Below are 17554 nucleotides of genomic sequence, written 5' to 3' on the forward strand. Positions count from 1 at the left end.
TGAACACTGACCTTGACTGAGGCAAGTGAGGCCTGCAGTTCTTTGCTTTTGTGACCTCTTGGATGAGTCATCGTTGTGCTCTTGGGTAATTTTGGTCGGCCACCAGTTCTTATAGTGTTTATCAAGTATGTAAATGTGTCGTGATAAATCACAAAAAAAAAACTGAGTTAAAGACCAAGTACATAAGATTTCTAAACAAAAAAAAGTTTTTACTTTCCTGTTTAATAATGGAGCATCTTACCATTTTTCTCTTATGGCTGTTTCATTTAGCCTAATGAACTAATGAATTCTGATTTGTTCATGCTCAAGCGGTGGTACAGAGGTGAGAAGTACGAAGAACAAATAAAGGTTTTTATTATTGAGGGAAAACAATCCTATTGAGATGCTGTGGCATGAAAAGGCGGTTCATGCTTGAAAACCCTCCAATGTGGCTGAATTATTGCTCATTGCAAGTCTGTTACAGTGCTGTGGAGGATTTTTGGTCCACTCATCTATGCAGAATTGTTGTAATCCAGCCACATTGAAGTGTTTTCGCTTGAGCGAAGGATTTGTGTACCACCCCTGCGTTGGTACTATTTTTCCTTAGTGATACACTTTCTATTTGAACCTGGAGTATAGGCCTGTATTAGATGATGCTTGTTTCTATGTTCTTGCTGTGGCTATTGCTTGCTGTGTTTTTCCTCAGTGATCCTCCATGAGGGCGCACTAGTGGTGCTTTGCTTGGGAAACACCCTCAGCGACGAAGTGTGTAAGGGAACACGGAGGGGGGGCACGGATGCTTAAGCAGGCGATGAACAATGCATATGGTCTGAGACAGGGGATTTTCCTCAAATTATCTCTGCACCGTTGTCCTCTCATGAATGCAGCTGCGTCTGGCTCGTGTGGAGTGGAAACGTGCTTTTCTGTCGAGGGAGTGTGAGGATGCTGTGTGGAGCTGTGTGGAGACCCAAACCGAAACGACATATCTAGCAAATTTTGAGGAGAATCGCGAGTTCGTGCATGCAGGCAAGAATAAAACAAACGAGCCCTTTTCTCTGTCTCTGTCTAGAGCATCGCCATGTTTTGTGACTTTTAAAGGTTGAGCAGAGGCGTGATGAAGGCGGTGTGGAAGAGCAGGTTCCGCACGCGACTGTGTGTATGCGCTGGACTCATCGCCCTCAGCTGGCTTCTCCGCGTAACAGGTGCGTGCTGTCCTTTTTCAGAAAATGTGCATTTCATGTTTGTTTGTTTTTTTTTGTGCATGAAAAAAGCAATAAATATATCAGATGTACTAGATTAAATTGATTAATTCAGTTGCGTGCAATCTAATGTGGTGCACCTTTATGTAACAATTACAACTACAACGTTAAAGGTGCAGTCAGTGATTTCTAAACCTGAGCAGTATATTAATTCTGGGGTCTTCTGTCACAGATGTCAATAAAATAAAGATAAATAATAATGCTGTATCTGGGAACCCCAGACTCTGTATATATGTATATGTATATGTATGTGTATATATATATATATATATATATATATATATATATATATATATATATATATATATATATATAATATACACACACTATATTCAAAAAAGTATTGGGTCACCTGACCTGTCGTGCTATATGTGGTTCTTTTCCAAAACTGGAGGCACTCGATTGTATAGGACGTCTTTATAAAATTTTGCATTCATTTGAACTTGGAAACCCAAACCTGTTCCTGTATGGCAATGCCCCCTGTGCACAAAGTGGGCTCCTTGAAGATATGGTTTATGTGCTTTGGAGATGAAGATCTTGAGTGGCCTGCTATAGAGCTCTGATCTTATTTTTACTGAACACCTTTGGGATGAATTGGAACATTGACTGCACCCCAGGCCTCAACACTTACATCAGTATCTACCTTTCGTAATACCTTTGTGGCTGATTAATACACATATCCATAAGCACACTCCAAAATCTAGTGGAACAGCTTCCCAGAAGAGTGGAGGAAATTATAAGAGCAAATTGGGACTAAATGTGGAATGCAATGTTTAAAAATCCCAATACTTTTGGCAATACAGTGTATGTTATTTATATATATATATATATTCAAGACCAGTATCAATACTGATACCAATACTTATTCGAAAAGCTTTCCTGAAAGCTATGATCATTTATATTAAATGGTCTGCAATGGGCTTGTCCTTTATTTGCATTGGTAAATCAATGATTGAACATCATAGTCAAACAAACTTTTAACAAAATATAAGATAGAATCGATATATTAGAATTGATACTTTGCATACTATACCAACACAATTTTATCAATACTTGAGGCTATTGCTACATAGCAGAAAGGAGCTAGTGTAAAGTTCTGCAGTGGCCTGTGTGTACACACCTTCACCTAAAAAGGCAATACATTAAGCTTTAATAGTTTTATTTGATAGTTAATAGCTAATCATTGGTTGGAAAAGTAGCAAGAATTTAACATACAGTAGTAAAAATGAATTAAAAATTAAAAGTATAGATCTCTTTGTCAGCCCTGGTTTCATTTATGAGCCTTTTTTCAGGCCCATAATACACATCTCGTGAGACAAGCTAGTTTTCTAGACAAGCTAGTTTATTTGTTGTTGTTGAAACTTACCTTGTGTACAATAGAATATAAGTGAATTTCCCTGTTTCCAGATTTCTAGCTTAGATCATTTCACAAAGTTACCCACATCCTGTTTAATGGTTTTACAGTCAGATTTGTTGGCCCTATTTTATTAGCAAACTGTTTTTATTAGCAAACTGTTTATTAGCAAACATTTTACTGGAGTAAAATGATGCCACAGGGTCCGTAGAAACTGTCTGCTTTGAACATTTATGGATGGCTTTTAAAAAGTTATGACTATGAACATTGTTTCCAAATTAGGCCCAAATTAATTTTTTTATTTTTTTTAGGATGATCTGTAGACTCTCTCCAATCAGTGAACAAAATCTTCTTACATCTTTTGACATTTTTTAAAAAATATTTCCTGCCATCCCAAAATTCCATAAGCAAATGTGAATTTTGTGATATTTCTAAGAAATCTCCTCCCTGACCTTACCATCACACTGATATGACTCTCCAGATAAATTTTCTTGGTCACAATTTTCTGTCACATTGGTTTTTGTTCCATGACAGTTGGTTCACTTTGGTGTAACATTTCAGCTTGTCATTTTAGTCATTTAGTAATTTTGTAGCTCTTTGTAATTGCATATTTAAAAACACAAGGAGTGTCATCTCATCACTGAAGCTTAGTCAGTCCTGTGTCTGTATTATGTGCTGATGTTTGAGCTTATTTCTAATATAAGAGTAATAATATTTATAATTATAAAATGTAATTTAATAGATGTGGTTTTACAGATCCCCCTGATAAAGATTTAGATCTGATTTGGTCTAAGCGAAAACTGACTCAGCAGAATGGAGAATTGAACCAAACATCCAGTCAACCACGAACTGGTGAGTATCAGACAGTTTCATTTCCATTTCCATTTACTCATTTCCCAGATTTATGAGGAAATTCCAGCACAGAGCTGTTAGAAAGGTGAGTGCCACAAACTGGTCATAAAAGAGGCAGGAATAAATGCTAGTATTTCTTTTAGGTAAAGCAGATAATTTAACAATATACACACATTGTCTGTCTGTCTGTCTGTCTCTCTCTCTCTCTCTCTTATTGTCTTTCTTTTCTCACCCTCCCTTCCTGTCTCTCTCTATTGCACTTTATCTATGTATCTCTCTCTCTCTCTCTCTCTCTCTCTCTCTCTCTCTCTCTCTCTTATTGTCTTTCTTTTCTCACCCTCCTTCCTGTCTCTCTCTATTGCACTTTATCTATGTATCTCTCTCTCTCTCTCTCTCTCTCTCTCTCTCCCCTCTCTGCCTGCATGACCCTCTTTCTCTCTCCACCCTCTCTCTCATTTATTCCTTCTTTCTTGCTTTAATAGCACTGCTTTACTTTTCCATTGTTTTGCTACTCCATCTTTTTCTCTCTCATCATTTACAGACAGCTGCCTCCTTCCGAGCCAAGCCCCCTTTGAGGCTTGACGTTGCTAAGCAGCCGAATCTGTAATTTCGAACAGAGGAAGGTCTGTTTTAAGCAGTCAAAGCATGTTGCTTTAGAGAAACACGTCACATGGCCTTTTTTCCACCGATCAGCCCTCTAATCACTCACCTACAGCAATGTGTCTCTGTCTCTCTGCCTTGGCTCTCTGTGAAGCCAGCTGTCTTTGATAATTCAATCTGCTTCCAGCAGTGTGTGAACTCGATTCTTCGTTCTGTCTGCTTTGTAAAATCCCTGTGAACATGAGTTAAAATTTAACAATCATCACAACATTATCTAATTACAATATCGAACATATCGAATTGAAGGGTAGTGTCGATTGGGGTGGGGGGTTGGGGATAAATCCACTTTTATGTAATTAAACAGAAGAGCATCAAACCAGGAATAAATACCTTTTGTGATATTATACTTGGCCCTGAGTGTGATGATCCCTAAAAAAAAAGGCCAGAACGGAACAAAGAATTTAAACAAGCAACAGAAATGCATCGCATGTTTACACTCTGTCAAGTCAAACTGTGAAGTTGAACATTTTAGTCCATGTTTTTATAAAGTGAGAAAACTGTTGTAATCTGCTGATGATTTCCAACACTGTCTCAGTTCAAACACTTTTAAGGAGATTTGTGGTATTTATTTTGCTTTTACTTTCACTTGACATACAGCAATTTGTTTCTGTTAACGTTCCTTGATGTAGCATTTTCCTCAATAGTTATATTTCAGCATCAGGGTACGCCCAGATGTTTTTTTGGACCTCTGAAGAAAAGTAATGTCATCAAGACAATGATAATATTTCAGACAAGAAACCTCAAACCATCAGAAATTCAATCCCAGCTATGTACAGTACTAATGGATAATCGACATGGAAGCTTGATTTTTGTACAGTATATGGAATTAGTTTTCCACATGCATGATCACATTCAGTTTCTAAAATGTTTTATACTGTTAGCAGTTGTTAGTTGGTAAACTACCCATTTAACAACATGTTCAGCAGAAGTGTTCTTGTGCAGCAGTTTCTACAAGGAACAAATCTATATATGGAGACTGAAATATTTTTGAGTGCGCTAATGTAAGCAAGTCTGCTGCCTTGGGCCCTGACCACTGTATCTAACCAGCTACAGATTATATGAGATTTCTGTTTTCTGTACAAAAAAATCTCATATTAGCACAGAGTTAAATGTGCAGTCAGAAGAAGAGCATTGCTCTTATCTTACTAAAGATTAAACAGATAGTACAATGACCCCAGCTTTCTTTTGACCAGCCACTGGCTGAGGAATATCTACTAATTTCTGTATTTTGTAGTATAACTTTTAATGAGTCCAACAGAGGAGTTGAATAGGCTTTTAGTCCTTTCATGCTTAAATTATTATTAAATACACTATCTGGACAAAAGTTTGAGGACACCTGACTATAAGATTTGTATATGATTTTTGATCATCACATTTCAAATTTAGTCCCCATTTTCTGTTATAATAACCTCCACTCTTCTGGAAAGATGTTCCACCAGATTGTGAAGTGTGCTTGTAGAGACTTGTGCTCATTCAGTTTCAAGGGCATTAGTGACATGCCTGGGAGTTTTAGTCAGTGTTTCAATTAATCCCCAGGGTGTTTTAATAGGGTTGAAGTCAGAGCTCTATAGCAGGCTACTGAAAATCTTCCACTCCATCCTATGTAAACCATATCTTCATGCTTCTAGCTTTGTACACAGGGGCATTGTCATGCTGGAACATGTTTGGGTCTGATAGTTCAGATGAAAGGAAAATTTTGTGTTACGCTACCTTCCAACATTGTGGCAACAGTTTGAGGAAGAACCACATATGCCTGGAAAAGTTAGGTGTCCCAATACTTTTGTCCATATATTGTACATGTATCACATTTGTATTTTTTGTACTTATTTTTATTGGTTAAATTTCAAATTCAATTAAATTCGACTTGCTAAGATATAATTTTTTTGCAGTGTTAGAAAGACAGTAAAAATGATAATGACGCAATTTATTGTATATTAAAAATTTATTAGCGTAAAAATATGCTTATTAAATGTATGCATTTCTTTTTAAATGGAAGCACTTAAGCTCTCTCACACGGTCAAAGAAACGCTGTGGAGGTTTTCAGCTGCTTTTATGTCAATAATTTTAACTGCTCACTCTATCTCAAACCTTTTACTAATGGACTGTGTATTTCTTTGTGTGCACACACACACACACACACACACACACACACACACACACACACACACACAGCGATCAATGAATTTCCCGAAGATGCTTTCACTAAGGAGGAGAGAAGGCATGGGGCACTGCTGCTGCATACCCTCTGTGTAAGTTTTTGCAGGAACTACAAGTTAGTGTACTCAAAGATTTTTACGATCTGCTGTGTATAGAAATGAAAGCAAAACAGTGTGTATAAAATGCAATGGAGAACAGAGTTTTAAGTGTTTAATTTCAACATCAATGCAAAACACGTCATTTTTTTTTTAATATTATGCATACATACAAATACACACAAATATGGTATTATATATAAATATACTTTTTCTACATAACTAATATGTTTTGCTGATTTTCCCGGTCTCTCGCGGTTAGAACGATAGACCAACAACCTTATTTATTTAATTTTTTAAATAGTTTTTATGGAGATTTATGTTTAAATAATGACATTTTAATAAAAATATAATTATTAATGATAAAATAAAGTAAATTAATGGGGGATTATTGTTTGTGTGTGTGTATGTATATATATATATATATATATATATATATATATATATATATATATATATATATATATATATATATATATATACAGTGCATTCAGAAAGTCTTCCTTCACTTTTTTTAATTTGTTGCAGCCTGATTTTACAATTGTAAATCTTTTTATTTACTCAGTACCCACATGTCTGTAATACTAAAAATCCTGAAATATTACATGCACATACATAAGTATTCAGACCGCTTGCAACAAACACTTAAAAATGAGTTCAGGTGCCTCCCATTTCTCTTGATTATTGCTGAACTGTTTTTACAACTTGATTAGAGTCTGTGGAAAGTTTATTAATTAGACATGATTTAGAAAGCACACACCTCTCTCTCTCTATCAGTGGTGGACAAAATACAAAAACCATGAACTTCATTTAAAGTAAAGTTACACTAGGTAAAATATACTAAAAGTAAAATTGCTAACTTTAAACTTTCACTTGAGTAAAAGTACAAAGGTATTTGCCTTCAAATGTACGTAAGTATCCAAAATACTATAATTTGTTATGGCTGTAATGTTCCTATTATCATTTTTCTCACAAGCCTCTTTGCTTAATCAGCTTAGTTTATGTAAAAAGACTCTTTATGTTATGTTACTCTTATCACACTAATCTATTAATAGAATGATATTAGTCAGTCAAATACTGATTGATATCTATTAAAATTATCATGAGCCCAAAACCCTATTTTTAAAAAGGGTCACAAGTGCTGTGACAAGTTCGAGTCAGGAGATTCTTCCATCATGTATTACTCTTAAAATATTCTGCTTTCTGTTGAACTGATGCTGAACTGTATGTTGGTGCTAAGTAGACACCATCAAGTGGCAATCAAAACAAGTTTAAAACAGAGCGCTCGCTCTACCCTGATTGGTGACTTGACCAGTTAACTTTTTATCCACTCATAAATAAAAAGGAATGACTAATTTAGCAAAATATAGTTGAGAAAAAAAGGACAGTTTTTGAGCTGTAGTGAAGTTAAAGTAAAAGTCTCGCTAAATGGAAATGCTAAAGTAAAGTACACATACACAAAAAAGCTATTTATGTACAGTAACAAATTGCATTTACTTCCTTACTGTCCACGACTGCTGCCAACATTCTTCTTTAGTGTTTTTTCTTTATTTTTTTGTACATTAATGCTGAAGACATCTAAACTATGAAAGAAAATGTAAGGGATTACGTAGAAAATAAAAACATGTTAAATAATCCATTCTTTTTTTGATTCTTCAACATAGCCAACTTTTCTTTTGATGACATCTTTGTGCACTCTTGAAATTCTCATAGTCATCCTCATAAAGTTGTCACCTGGAATGTTTTCCAAGATTCTTGAGGAGTTCCCAGAAATGTTAAGCACTTGTTGGTGGCTTTTCCTTCACTCTTTGGTCCAACTAATCCCAAACCATCTAATGCAGCACAACATTAATCTCCTTCTCAAACAAATAATTCTTAAATAACCTAGATGAATTATGGGATGGCAAAAACCATCCATGCTGGTTAACTCAAATTTAAGTCAATTTTAAGCAAATTACTAATGTCACCATCAAAGCACCCCCACACCACCCCACATTCTCCATGCATCATAGTGGGAACCATACATTCAGGAACTGTCTGTCCATCCTCTGTTCATTTAAAAAAAAGACATGCTAGTTACATTCAGTAATTTATCATTTTGAAATGATCAGACCAGAAGGCAGTTTTCCACTTATCTAATGCCCATTTCTTGGGCCAAGGTAGGCTCTTCTACACTGAGAATCATTAGAATGTATTGAAGAAATCTTTACACAGCAGTCTATATATAGCTTTAGGAAGCTTGGTAGTCACTGCAAAGCCTAGTTTAGTTTTTAAATATTCTTTTTTTTTACATATGTTTTATCTGCAGGCTGTTTACATGTTCTACGCCCTGGCTATTGTCTGTGACGTATATTTTGTTCCATCTCTGGAAAAGATATGTAAGGTCAGTTCTGTTGTGTCATAATTTCTGCTCTCTGGCATTATCTATGTAAAAACACATACCCTTTTTTGTACAGTAGATCTTTAGCACCTTTTGATTTGCAGAACCTTCATCTGAGTGAGGATGTTGCTGGGGCCACCTTCATGGCTGCAGGAAGTTCTGCTCCAGAGCTCTTTACCTCTCTGATTGGTCAGTTTCCTTGAACTTTTAACAGATTAGTGATAGTTGATACAATATTAATAATATTATTAATATTAATATTAATATTAATAATAATATTGATATTAATATTATTATTATTATTATTATTATTTTTTTATGATTTCCCTCTAATCAATTGCATATAACACTGTCTCAGGTGTATTCATCACTAAAGGAGATGTGGGAGTTGGCACTATAGTGGGTTCAGCTGTGTTTAATATCCTAGTAATCATTGGAGTTTGCGGAATTTTTGCTGGACAGGTAGAGGATTTGTTTTCCAAGAAAATTCTTTACATAAAAGAAAAATATATACATATCTGGTGAGATCTCGGTTCCTTTTTTCACATAGACGATCCTTCTCACTTGGTGGCCTCTCTTCCGGGACTCCGTGTACTACATCATCTCGGTCTTGGCTTTAATTCTGGTGAGACATCCTAGAACTACATGTTGTATAATATAAAGCTATTGTTCATATTCCTCTCTTTTTCTAAACTTGATTTATTGTTGCCTTGCAGATCATTTATGATGAGAAAGTTCTCTGGTAGGCTCCAGTGCTTTTTCACTTTATTTGAAATGGTAAAGAAATGTTTAAACAGAATCTCAGACTTTTGTTTGGTTGGCACAGGTGGGAGACTATTATTCTCATATCAATGTATGGAATTTACATCCTTATCATGAAGTACGTAATGATTAGTTATTGAAAGTAAATGCTTTACGTAAAGTTTTAATGATAGAAATGATGACTCATTATGTGCATGTGTGTGTATTGGCTATGTTTCAGATTTAATGGTCAAATCTGGGGCTGGGTGGAAATGAGGTGTGGTATACCTGGACAGCCATGCTTGGTCAGCAGCCTACGACAAGATGTAGCAGCAGAAGAAGCTAGCACACACTGTGACACTTCTGCGATTCTGATGAAGAAAGGTATGTGTGTGTGTATGAGTGTGTGTGTATGAGTGTGTGTGTTGCTTGTACTCCTTTATTAAATAAACTAAAGTGTGTTATACATACAAAGTACTGTAATAGTAGATAAAGAAAGCTGTTTATTGTTCCACTAATGATTAGAAACACTTTAAACACTTTGCACTCTTCAGGTCAGTGTGCAAGTGAACAGGACTCAGCCGTAGTGATGGTGGATGAGCTGATGAGTCTGCATCCTCACCAGTTCACCTTATCAGAGGCAAGCCCCCCACCACCAATTTTCTCCCTGCATGCACCTCAGCATGGCTGGATACATGTTTATCGTGAGGTAATGCCCATCCACTCATCCTGCACCTCAGCATGGCTGGATACATGCTTATCGCTGAGGTAATGCCCATCCACTCATCCTGCACGCTAGCTGACTGGCAGACACAGGACTTTTGCAGTGTGCACATATTAATGCTGCTAACACTATTGGGTAAGAAAGTGGTTTTATTACTTAGCTACATTACTTAATTTAGATGTTTTTAATTTATTTACATTTATTTCTTTATTTCCTATCCTTTTTTTTGTCAAGATAAAAGCTAGAGTTTGTATATATTGAATTTTTTTTTTACCAAAATAACTAGCATAAATCTTTAACATTCTTTGGTAATTATTGTCTAGCATTTTCATACTTTCATACTTATTGGAACAATAAACAAACAAAATAATTGCATGGACCTCCACTACTTGATGCAATTATCTACAACCTTCTCTGTTTTTCTTTTATTCCATATGTACTTGTTGAATAGTAAGAAATGTTGAATAGTGAGAAACCCAATACTGATTACCGTGTGCATCGTGAGGGCTTAGTTTTATTGTCTATATAAAGACAAGTGACAGATTAAGGGAAAAATCTAGATACATCAATTTAGTAAGGTGTTGGGACACAATAAACTTACAAATAATGAATTTTAATTAACATACAAATAATCTAACATTTGTATGACACAGACCCACATTTGTTCATTTATTCTTGGTTTCTGAAATCTGTGTTCATACCTATGCAACTTTGATGACCAACGGTTAATATGTGTAAAAAAAAGTGTTGCCTTGGAGAGGAGGACAAGGTTTCTCAGAGGAAAATGTATAAAAAAATAATAATAATTAAAAAAAGGTGGAAAAAGTTGATGTACAAACATCACTATCCATCCATGGACCATCCTTCTCACCCCTTAAATGACAAATCGAAGGAAAAATTAAGATAAATCATGTTAGGTGTTGGGACTTTTTGTATAAAAGTGTAAGGTTAATGCATTAATGAATACAGTAAGTGTATACATTATCTGTAGAAACTATTGTAGATATATTGACATATCTGCCCTGAAATATGTTGATGTATGTATCTATATTCTATGTACTGGAATACGTCTTCTCTGAAGTAAAGATTTGATATTTTATATTTTTTTCCCCTCCGTTTCCCATGTCTGTGTTTTCCATTAACAAAACATTTGCATCATGGGTTAGCATCATGGTTGCATTATGACGTGTCTGCCTGTCTCTTGCAATTCTGCCTTTTCTCCTTGCAAAGACTTCTTTATGCTCTGCTTCCCATCATGCTTAGTTTTGGCTGTCTATAAATAAGCAGAATTTAATGCTTTTAACCCTTCATGCACTGTTCACTGTTTACAAATCGACTTCATATTTGGTCTATAATGTTTATTTTGGTTTTAAATCAAATATAATCGTCAGATCTAAACAGAACATATAAATTAACATTTCTCCCCTCTATCAATATATTTCCTCTTCATCTTATCTGACAGAGGCAGAGACTGATCTTAGGCCGGAGCTCAGGGGAAAGTGGCAGCGGTGTAGGAGAAATTCCCAGTCAGGAAAGCCCAGGAATGGACGGAGCACCCTGGGGACTGGAAAATGGTGACAACATGGACAGTGAGACCCAACCTCTTGAAGAGGCAAGGACATGGGGCAATGGGGGGACAACAGCAAGAGTGGAAGGCATGGGGGACACACAGTCCAAAGTCACAGAGGAGGATGAAGAGGCAGAAGAAGAACAACCATTTAATCCTCTGATTGTGCCAGGCTAGTGAATTTTCTGCTAAATGTGAAATAATACAAGACTGCTTGGTATGTGAATATACTGTAACTGGTCCCCTGAACTGGTGCAGGTATGTATGCTAGTATTCTGCTATTTTGAGACATGGCCTCATTTGGGATTGACCTCATTAGTGATGCTCATTTTAAATTGGACTAGACAGGATGTCAAAGGGATGTACTTTGCATTTTTAGACAGATTAGATCAGCAGATTGTCTACAAAGCAAATTCAATTGCTTAAAAAAATATTACTTTTTCCACGTACATACTTCTAATGATAACTAAGTTGGAACGGATTCCCACTTTTTCACCAGAAGGTTTGCTAACAAAATACATTTACAAATACAGTACAATTACCTTTAGATAAGACAAGTAATTTCATCAGCTTTCATAACATGACTTTCATAAAACAGATGTGGACGCTTTCTTTGAGCAGTTGTAAATTCAGAATAATTGAAAAACCTGACAAAAATGTTGACAACAGTGTTATGCTTGAGTAGGTGAGAGGTTCAACTTTGAGAATCTCCCATTATCATTATGAACCTTATATATGTGTTTTGGCTGCCAATGTGGTGGAAACATGGGAAGATTACAAAGGGTCATCCAGTTTCACAAAGAATCTTTTCAATTCTAGCTAACAATATTCAAGATTCAAATACAAAAGTTGCAGTGAAATAAAAACCTGAGTATCAAAGGATAATGCAAAAAAGAGAGACTGCATACAGTAGAACTGAAGGTAAAACTAAACAGTAGGTATACATATGTAGAGAAATTAGGAAAAAATAGGAATTTAATAAACACACAAGTAATATCACCCAAATGAGGATGGGTTTCCCTTTTGAGTCTTGTTTTTCTCTCAAGGTTTCATCCTCATAACATCTAAGGGAGTTTTCCTTGCCACAGTCGCCCCAGTCTGCTCATTAGGGATAAATACACATCATTCACCTTAATTCTTATATTCTGTAAAGCTGCTTTGAGACAATGTACATTGTAAAAAGCGCTATAGAAATAAACTTGAGCTGACTTGACAAGTATGTAACAGTTTGGAGTTACTGCTTGTTCACCCAACTATATTCCATGTTATTCTGAAAGTGGAAACTCTTCAATTTGTTAAAATATTGATTTTAGTAGAAACAAATATTTTACTTCACACTGTATTATGTAATCTGTTTTATCACATATTTTGTCTATTTCTAATTTAAAGAAAAAAAATGAAAAAGATTTCCTCTCATAAATGTAAAGTATTAGAGGCCATACTGTTGTAGGAGGCTTATCGCTAGGCTATAAACAGCAAGCTGTGTTTACTTTTAAAATTACACAATGAAAGCCTGTTTTTTCTTTTTTCCCTTTATATATAAAACTTCTTGCAAATCTGCTGACATGCATTTATGGTTTTTAAAATCCTTGAGGCTTTTGTTTTCTTTTCAAAAGTGTCTATAGGATTCATTTGTTTTTCTAAATGCAGCAAAGAATACTAATGATATCCTTTGGAGAATGTGTGATCAAGCCTCAGGCTGAACTGTAGTTGCAGAGGGGAGAACCATCCCACAATTGACTGCATAATTAATTATGGGATCCCCAGTAAATCTTCAGAGGTTTGTTCATGCTCTGTTCTAGTACCTATATGGCCAACCCTGCATCCCACATAGCTCCCTCTGTCCCCTGTTGCAGTGAAACCCATCTCCACATTAATGATCATGTTTCTGACAAAAGGGGGTGTTTATTTAAAGCTGTGCCAAAGACCAGTCCAGGTGCCAAGAGCAGCTGCCACAGGTTTTTTTTTTTAATCAGCAGTGGCACTCGACCCAACTTGTCTTCTTGTATATCTGGTTTAGTCATTTTTATCACCCTGTTGTTTTGGCTCCCACATCTTGAAGTTCTGTCTACTGCATGATATATTACATTGCAAATCACATATGTCATTGCAGACAGTATGCCAGCATTTCATAATGCTTTTAAAAACTTATAAGGGCTCATTAATTAACATCTTGTAATTACTCAGCCAGTCACAAGGGCAGATGTACGGCAAACAGGACTTGGCATTTTTTAAGTTATTTTGGTTGGAGGATGGCCTTAGGCTCGAAGGGGGGCTCAGATAGAGCCGCCAAAACAACGGCCAACCAGAAGGAGACAGGCTCCTTCCTAGCGAACTCTCTCCAGAACTGGGAGCAGTGCGATAGGGGGAAAGGCGTACAGAGCAAATATAAATTTTACAATATAGACCATATACATTAACGACATAAACAACAGCAACGGTTTTAGTCTTGTGACAGTTTATCTTTTTAACAAAATATATGTTTTCTGCATGTTTTTCTTAAAATGTAGTGCATCAAGATTATGCATTAAAATGTCATGAAGTAAAAATATTTTGTTTCTGTCCACCACTGCAATCAATTCTCTGGCAATGAGCTATTTAATAGTTCCTTTTTCCAAAGAAAGTCTTCACTGGCTTGTAAACTATCTACAGTATAGTCAAAGTATAAACTCTTCTTGTTCTTGTGTATATTTTCACAGGAGGGTACTGTGAACGGGTGAAGTGGTTGCTCTCATGGCCTTTAAGCAGCCTGCTTTATTACACTGTGCCCAACTGCTTGCTGCCACACTGGGAGCGCTGGTTCATGGTCACCTTTGTGATTTCTACACTCTGGATTGCTGTTTTTTCCTACCTCATGGTGTGGATGGTATGTTTAAAACTTAAATGTATTAAAAGAATTTACCTTATTTCACTTTGCCTATATAATATTCTAATCCATACTCTCCATGTTTAAGGTCACCATAATCAGTTACACACTTGACATCCCAGATGTGATTATGGGCATCACTTTCTTAGCAGCTGGCACAAGCGTCCCAGACTGTATGGCTAGTCTTATAGTTGCCCGACAAGGTATGTGTATGACTTCTCAGGAAAATATATTGTTGAAGATCAATTATAAAATCTAATTTGATTTGTATGTGCATTATGGATTTCAGGTATGGGAGACATGGCCGTCTCTAATTCAATAGGTAGTAATATTTTTGATATTCTATTGGGTCTTGGTTTCCCGTGGGCTCTGCGTACACTTGTGGTGGATTATGGCTCAGTGGTTAGTATATGCCAGTTTAATTTAAATTCAGAGAAACATTGTTATTAGGTATAATATGTTTTAAGAAATGCTTAACTTATTTCAAATAATTTCCTTCTCAGGTCATCATTAATAGCAGAGAACTGGTGTATTCAGTTGTTTTACTACTTGCTTCAGTCTTTCTCACAGTGAGTATTGATATTAAAGCCATTTTTTATTGAGAACATTAGTGATTCAGTGTTTACTCTACATAGATTTAATCATGTTTTATTATCTACAAGGGAACCCAGCTTAAAGCATCTGTTTCACATGAATATTTGTGCTTCTAACTTTCTGCAGGTTCTCAGTGTACATTTGAATCACTGGAGACTTGACCGCCGGTTAGGCCTGGGTCTTCTGATCTTGTATGCCATCTTCCTTCTCTGCTCGATCTGCTTTGAGACACTGTAGTTTACATCCAACACAGATAATGAAATGCCATCTTGAAATGTAGGCTGGATTATGGAGTAAACATCACATCACTGTAATAATTGCATCATGAGGAGCCAGTTCTGTGTGGGTCAGTCAGTGATTAGAAAGTTATAAAGCATATTAAGGATGCTGATACAAAGTATTCATGCAATTGGATATCGGAACAAAGCTATGGTCCTCATGCTGTTGGCAGTGCACGCAGCCAGCTATTTTTGGGCGTCATTGCAAAGGTGAAGTTCATGGTTTGGACACTAGGGGTCACTAAAGTCGAATCAGTAAACGCTGCCTTTTGCCATATTTAAAAGTTTATTTAAAGGGTATAAATTAATCTTACAAAATATTTTGGAAAAAAAACATGGCAGCACCAAAGACAGAAAAAAAAGTAAACACACTTTTGATTCTTGAATAAACACAATTCTAAGATATACATGCACACTCACACGCACACACACACACACACACACACACACACACACACACACATATATATATATATATATATATATATATATGTGTGTGTGTGTGTGTGTGTGTGTGTGTGTGAGAGAGAGAGAGAGAGAGAGAGAAATATGTAAAATATGTATTTACTCAGCACTATTCAAGCACACAGACAAAACAGAACAAAGCTGATTTCACCATTTACTTCACTTTTTGACCCCAATAAGACTGAACACTGTTACACTGCTAAACAAGGCATAGTTTATACAACTGATCTTTATATCAGTCCTGTAAACATTCTTAAAATATATAATTGTTGGATCAGGTTTTCAACCTGTAATACTACAGTTATGATTATTAAACGGAATGAAAGTTTTAAGCCACAGGATGTAATGTTTACAAAACACGGGTCACCTCTTTACATTGTGCATGTACATTTTCTACTCTAAGAAAAATCTGTAGTTAATATAAACAAGACAAAACAATTCAGTCCTGCCCTTAGTTTCACAATGAGGCAAACTGGTATGTGTGTAATTTATGATGTAATCACGTTTCCTTTGGAAAAATTATGAAGTGAAACCTTTCATTATTTTTGAATATTATTATAGTATTATAGCACAATAGTATTATTTTAGTTTGATTCATTAACCAGAAAAAAACCTTTTACAGTTTATTTTATGTCATGCCAATTACACATTTTACATACAAAATACACATTTTACATGTCTACACTTTCATACGTTTCAAGTCTTTAAACACTAGTGCGTTGTTGGGTTCCTCAGCTTTTTTAATATATATATAAAATTGAATAATTAATATAATTCAGAATAATCATTTAATGAAAATTATCTTCGCTGACATTTTCAAAAATAAATGTGAATAAGGACCTGAAAAGTGAATATCGACAATTTTGAGCTGCTTATGTGTACTATGAATACTAATTCTTTGGAGGTTATGACATTTACATTTAGCGAAAGAAAAAATCTGGTTTATAAGCATATTGTTTATTTAAAATCACCACTAGTTTTTACTTTTATTGGTATAGATTTATGATTTTTTTTTTCTTTTTGTGAGACCCCCAATGGATTTAGTACCTGTGTATAGTTTCTTTTTAGCATTTTTTTTTAACGTTCAGTACATTTTTCAAACAATTCACACTAAAATGAGCTAGATAGTTTCTTATTTTCTGTTTTCCGGTGATGAATGAACATGTCTGAGTGCATTTCCTCACAGTGGTTCCACTTCTATCTGTATTCTTAAACAATATATATGTTGTTGCCAGTGCAATTAAACAGTTATGCTGCAATCTGACAAGTGGTTTCATTTCATCATATAAAACAACAGAAAATTAAGATTTGTATCCGTTTAGTTTTAAAAATAGATTAGAAATAATTTTTATTTAGTTAATGTTCACATGAAACACCAGAATGGAGCAAAAATATGTTTTCCAATAGCTGATCTAGTGAGATTTCTGCACAAGTATAAAATGCATTGCTGATGTTAAAGGTCAGAGGAGAATCCCCAGACTGCTTTGAGCTGACAGAAACGCTACGGTAGCTCAAATAACAATTTTTGCAACTGTACTGAGTGAAAAGCATCCCATTGTACCTTGAGTTAAATGGCTACAACA

The 17554-nt window shown here is 35.5% G+C and overlaps 1 protein-coding gene across 3 annotated transcripts; it reads left to right on the forward strand.

Moving 5' to 3' along the window:
* The first annotated feature begins 655 nt into the window (after nucleotides 1–655).
* slc24a6a (solute carrier family 24 member 6a) lies at nucleotides 656–15785 on the forward strand. Of its 3 annotated transcripts, XM_046850418.1 has the most exons (18): nucleotides 656–1005; nucleotides 1078–1181; nucleotides 3349–3444; nucleotides 6277–6353; nucleotides 8665–8739; nucleotides 8841–8925; nucleotides 9095–9198; nucleotides 9287–9361; nucleotides 9453–9478; nucleotides 9563–9616; nucleotides 9719–9861; nucleotides 10032–10186; nucleotides 11664–11940; nucleotides 14468–14634; nucleotides 14723–14837; nucleotides 14924–15036; nucleotides 15138–15203; nucleotides 15355–15785. In XM_046850418.1, exons 2-18 carry the CDS (start codon nucleotides 1094–1096, stop codon nucleotides 15463–15465), a joined length of 1827 nt encoding a protein of 608 aa, XP_046706374.1. In that variant the 5' UTR covers nucleotides 656–1005; nucleotides 1078–1093; the 3' UTR covers nucleotides 15466–15785. The 3 variants fall into 3 exon arrangements, with proteins under 3 accessions (XP_046706374.1, XP_046706373.1, XP_046706375.1); XM_046850417.1 differs by having other exon boundaries at nucleotides 658–1181; XM_046850419.1 differs by having other exon boundaries at nucleotides 661–1181; nucleotides 10032–10117.
* Nucleotides 15786–17554: the final 1769 nt, after the last annotated feature.

This window comes from Silurus meridionalis, chromosome 5, assembly GCF_014805685.1.
Source record: "Silurus meridionalis isolate SWU-2019-XX chromosome 5, ASM1480568v1, whole genome shotgun sequence".
NCBI classification, from domain to species: domain Eukaryota; kingdom Metazoa; phylum Chordata; class Actinopteri; order Siluriformes; family Siluridae; genus Silurus; species Silurus meridionalis.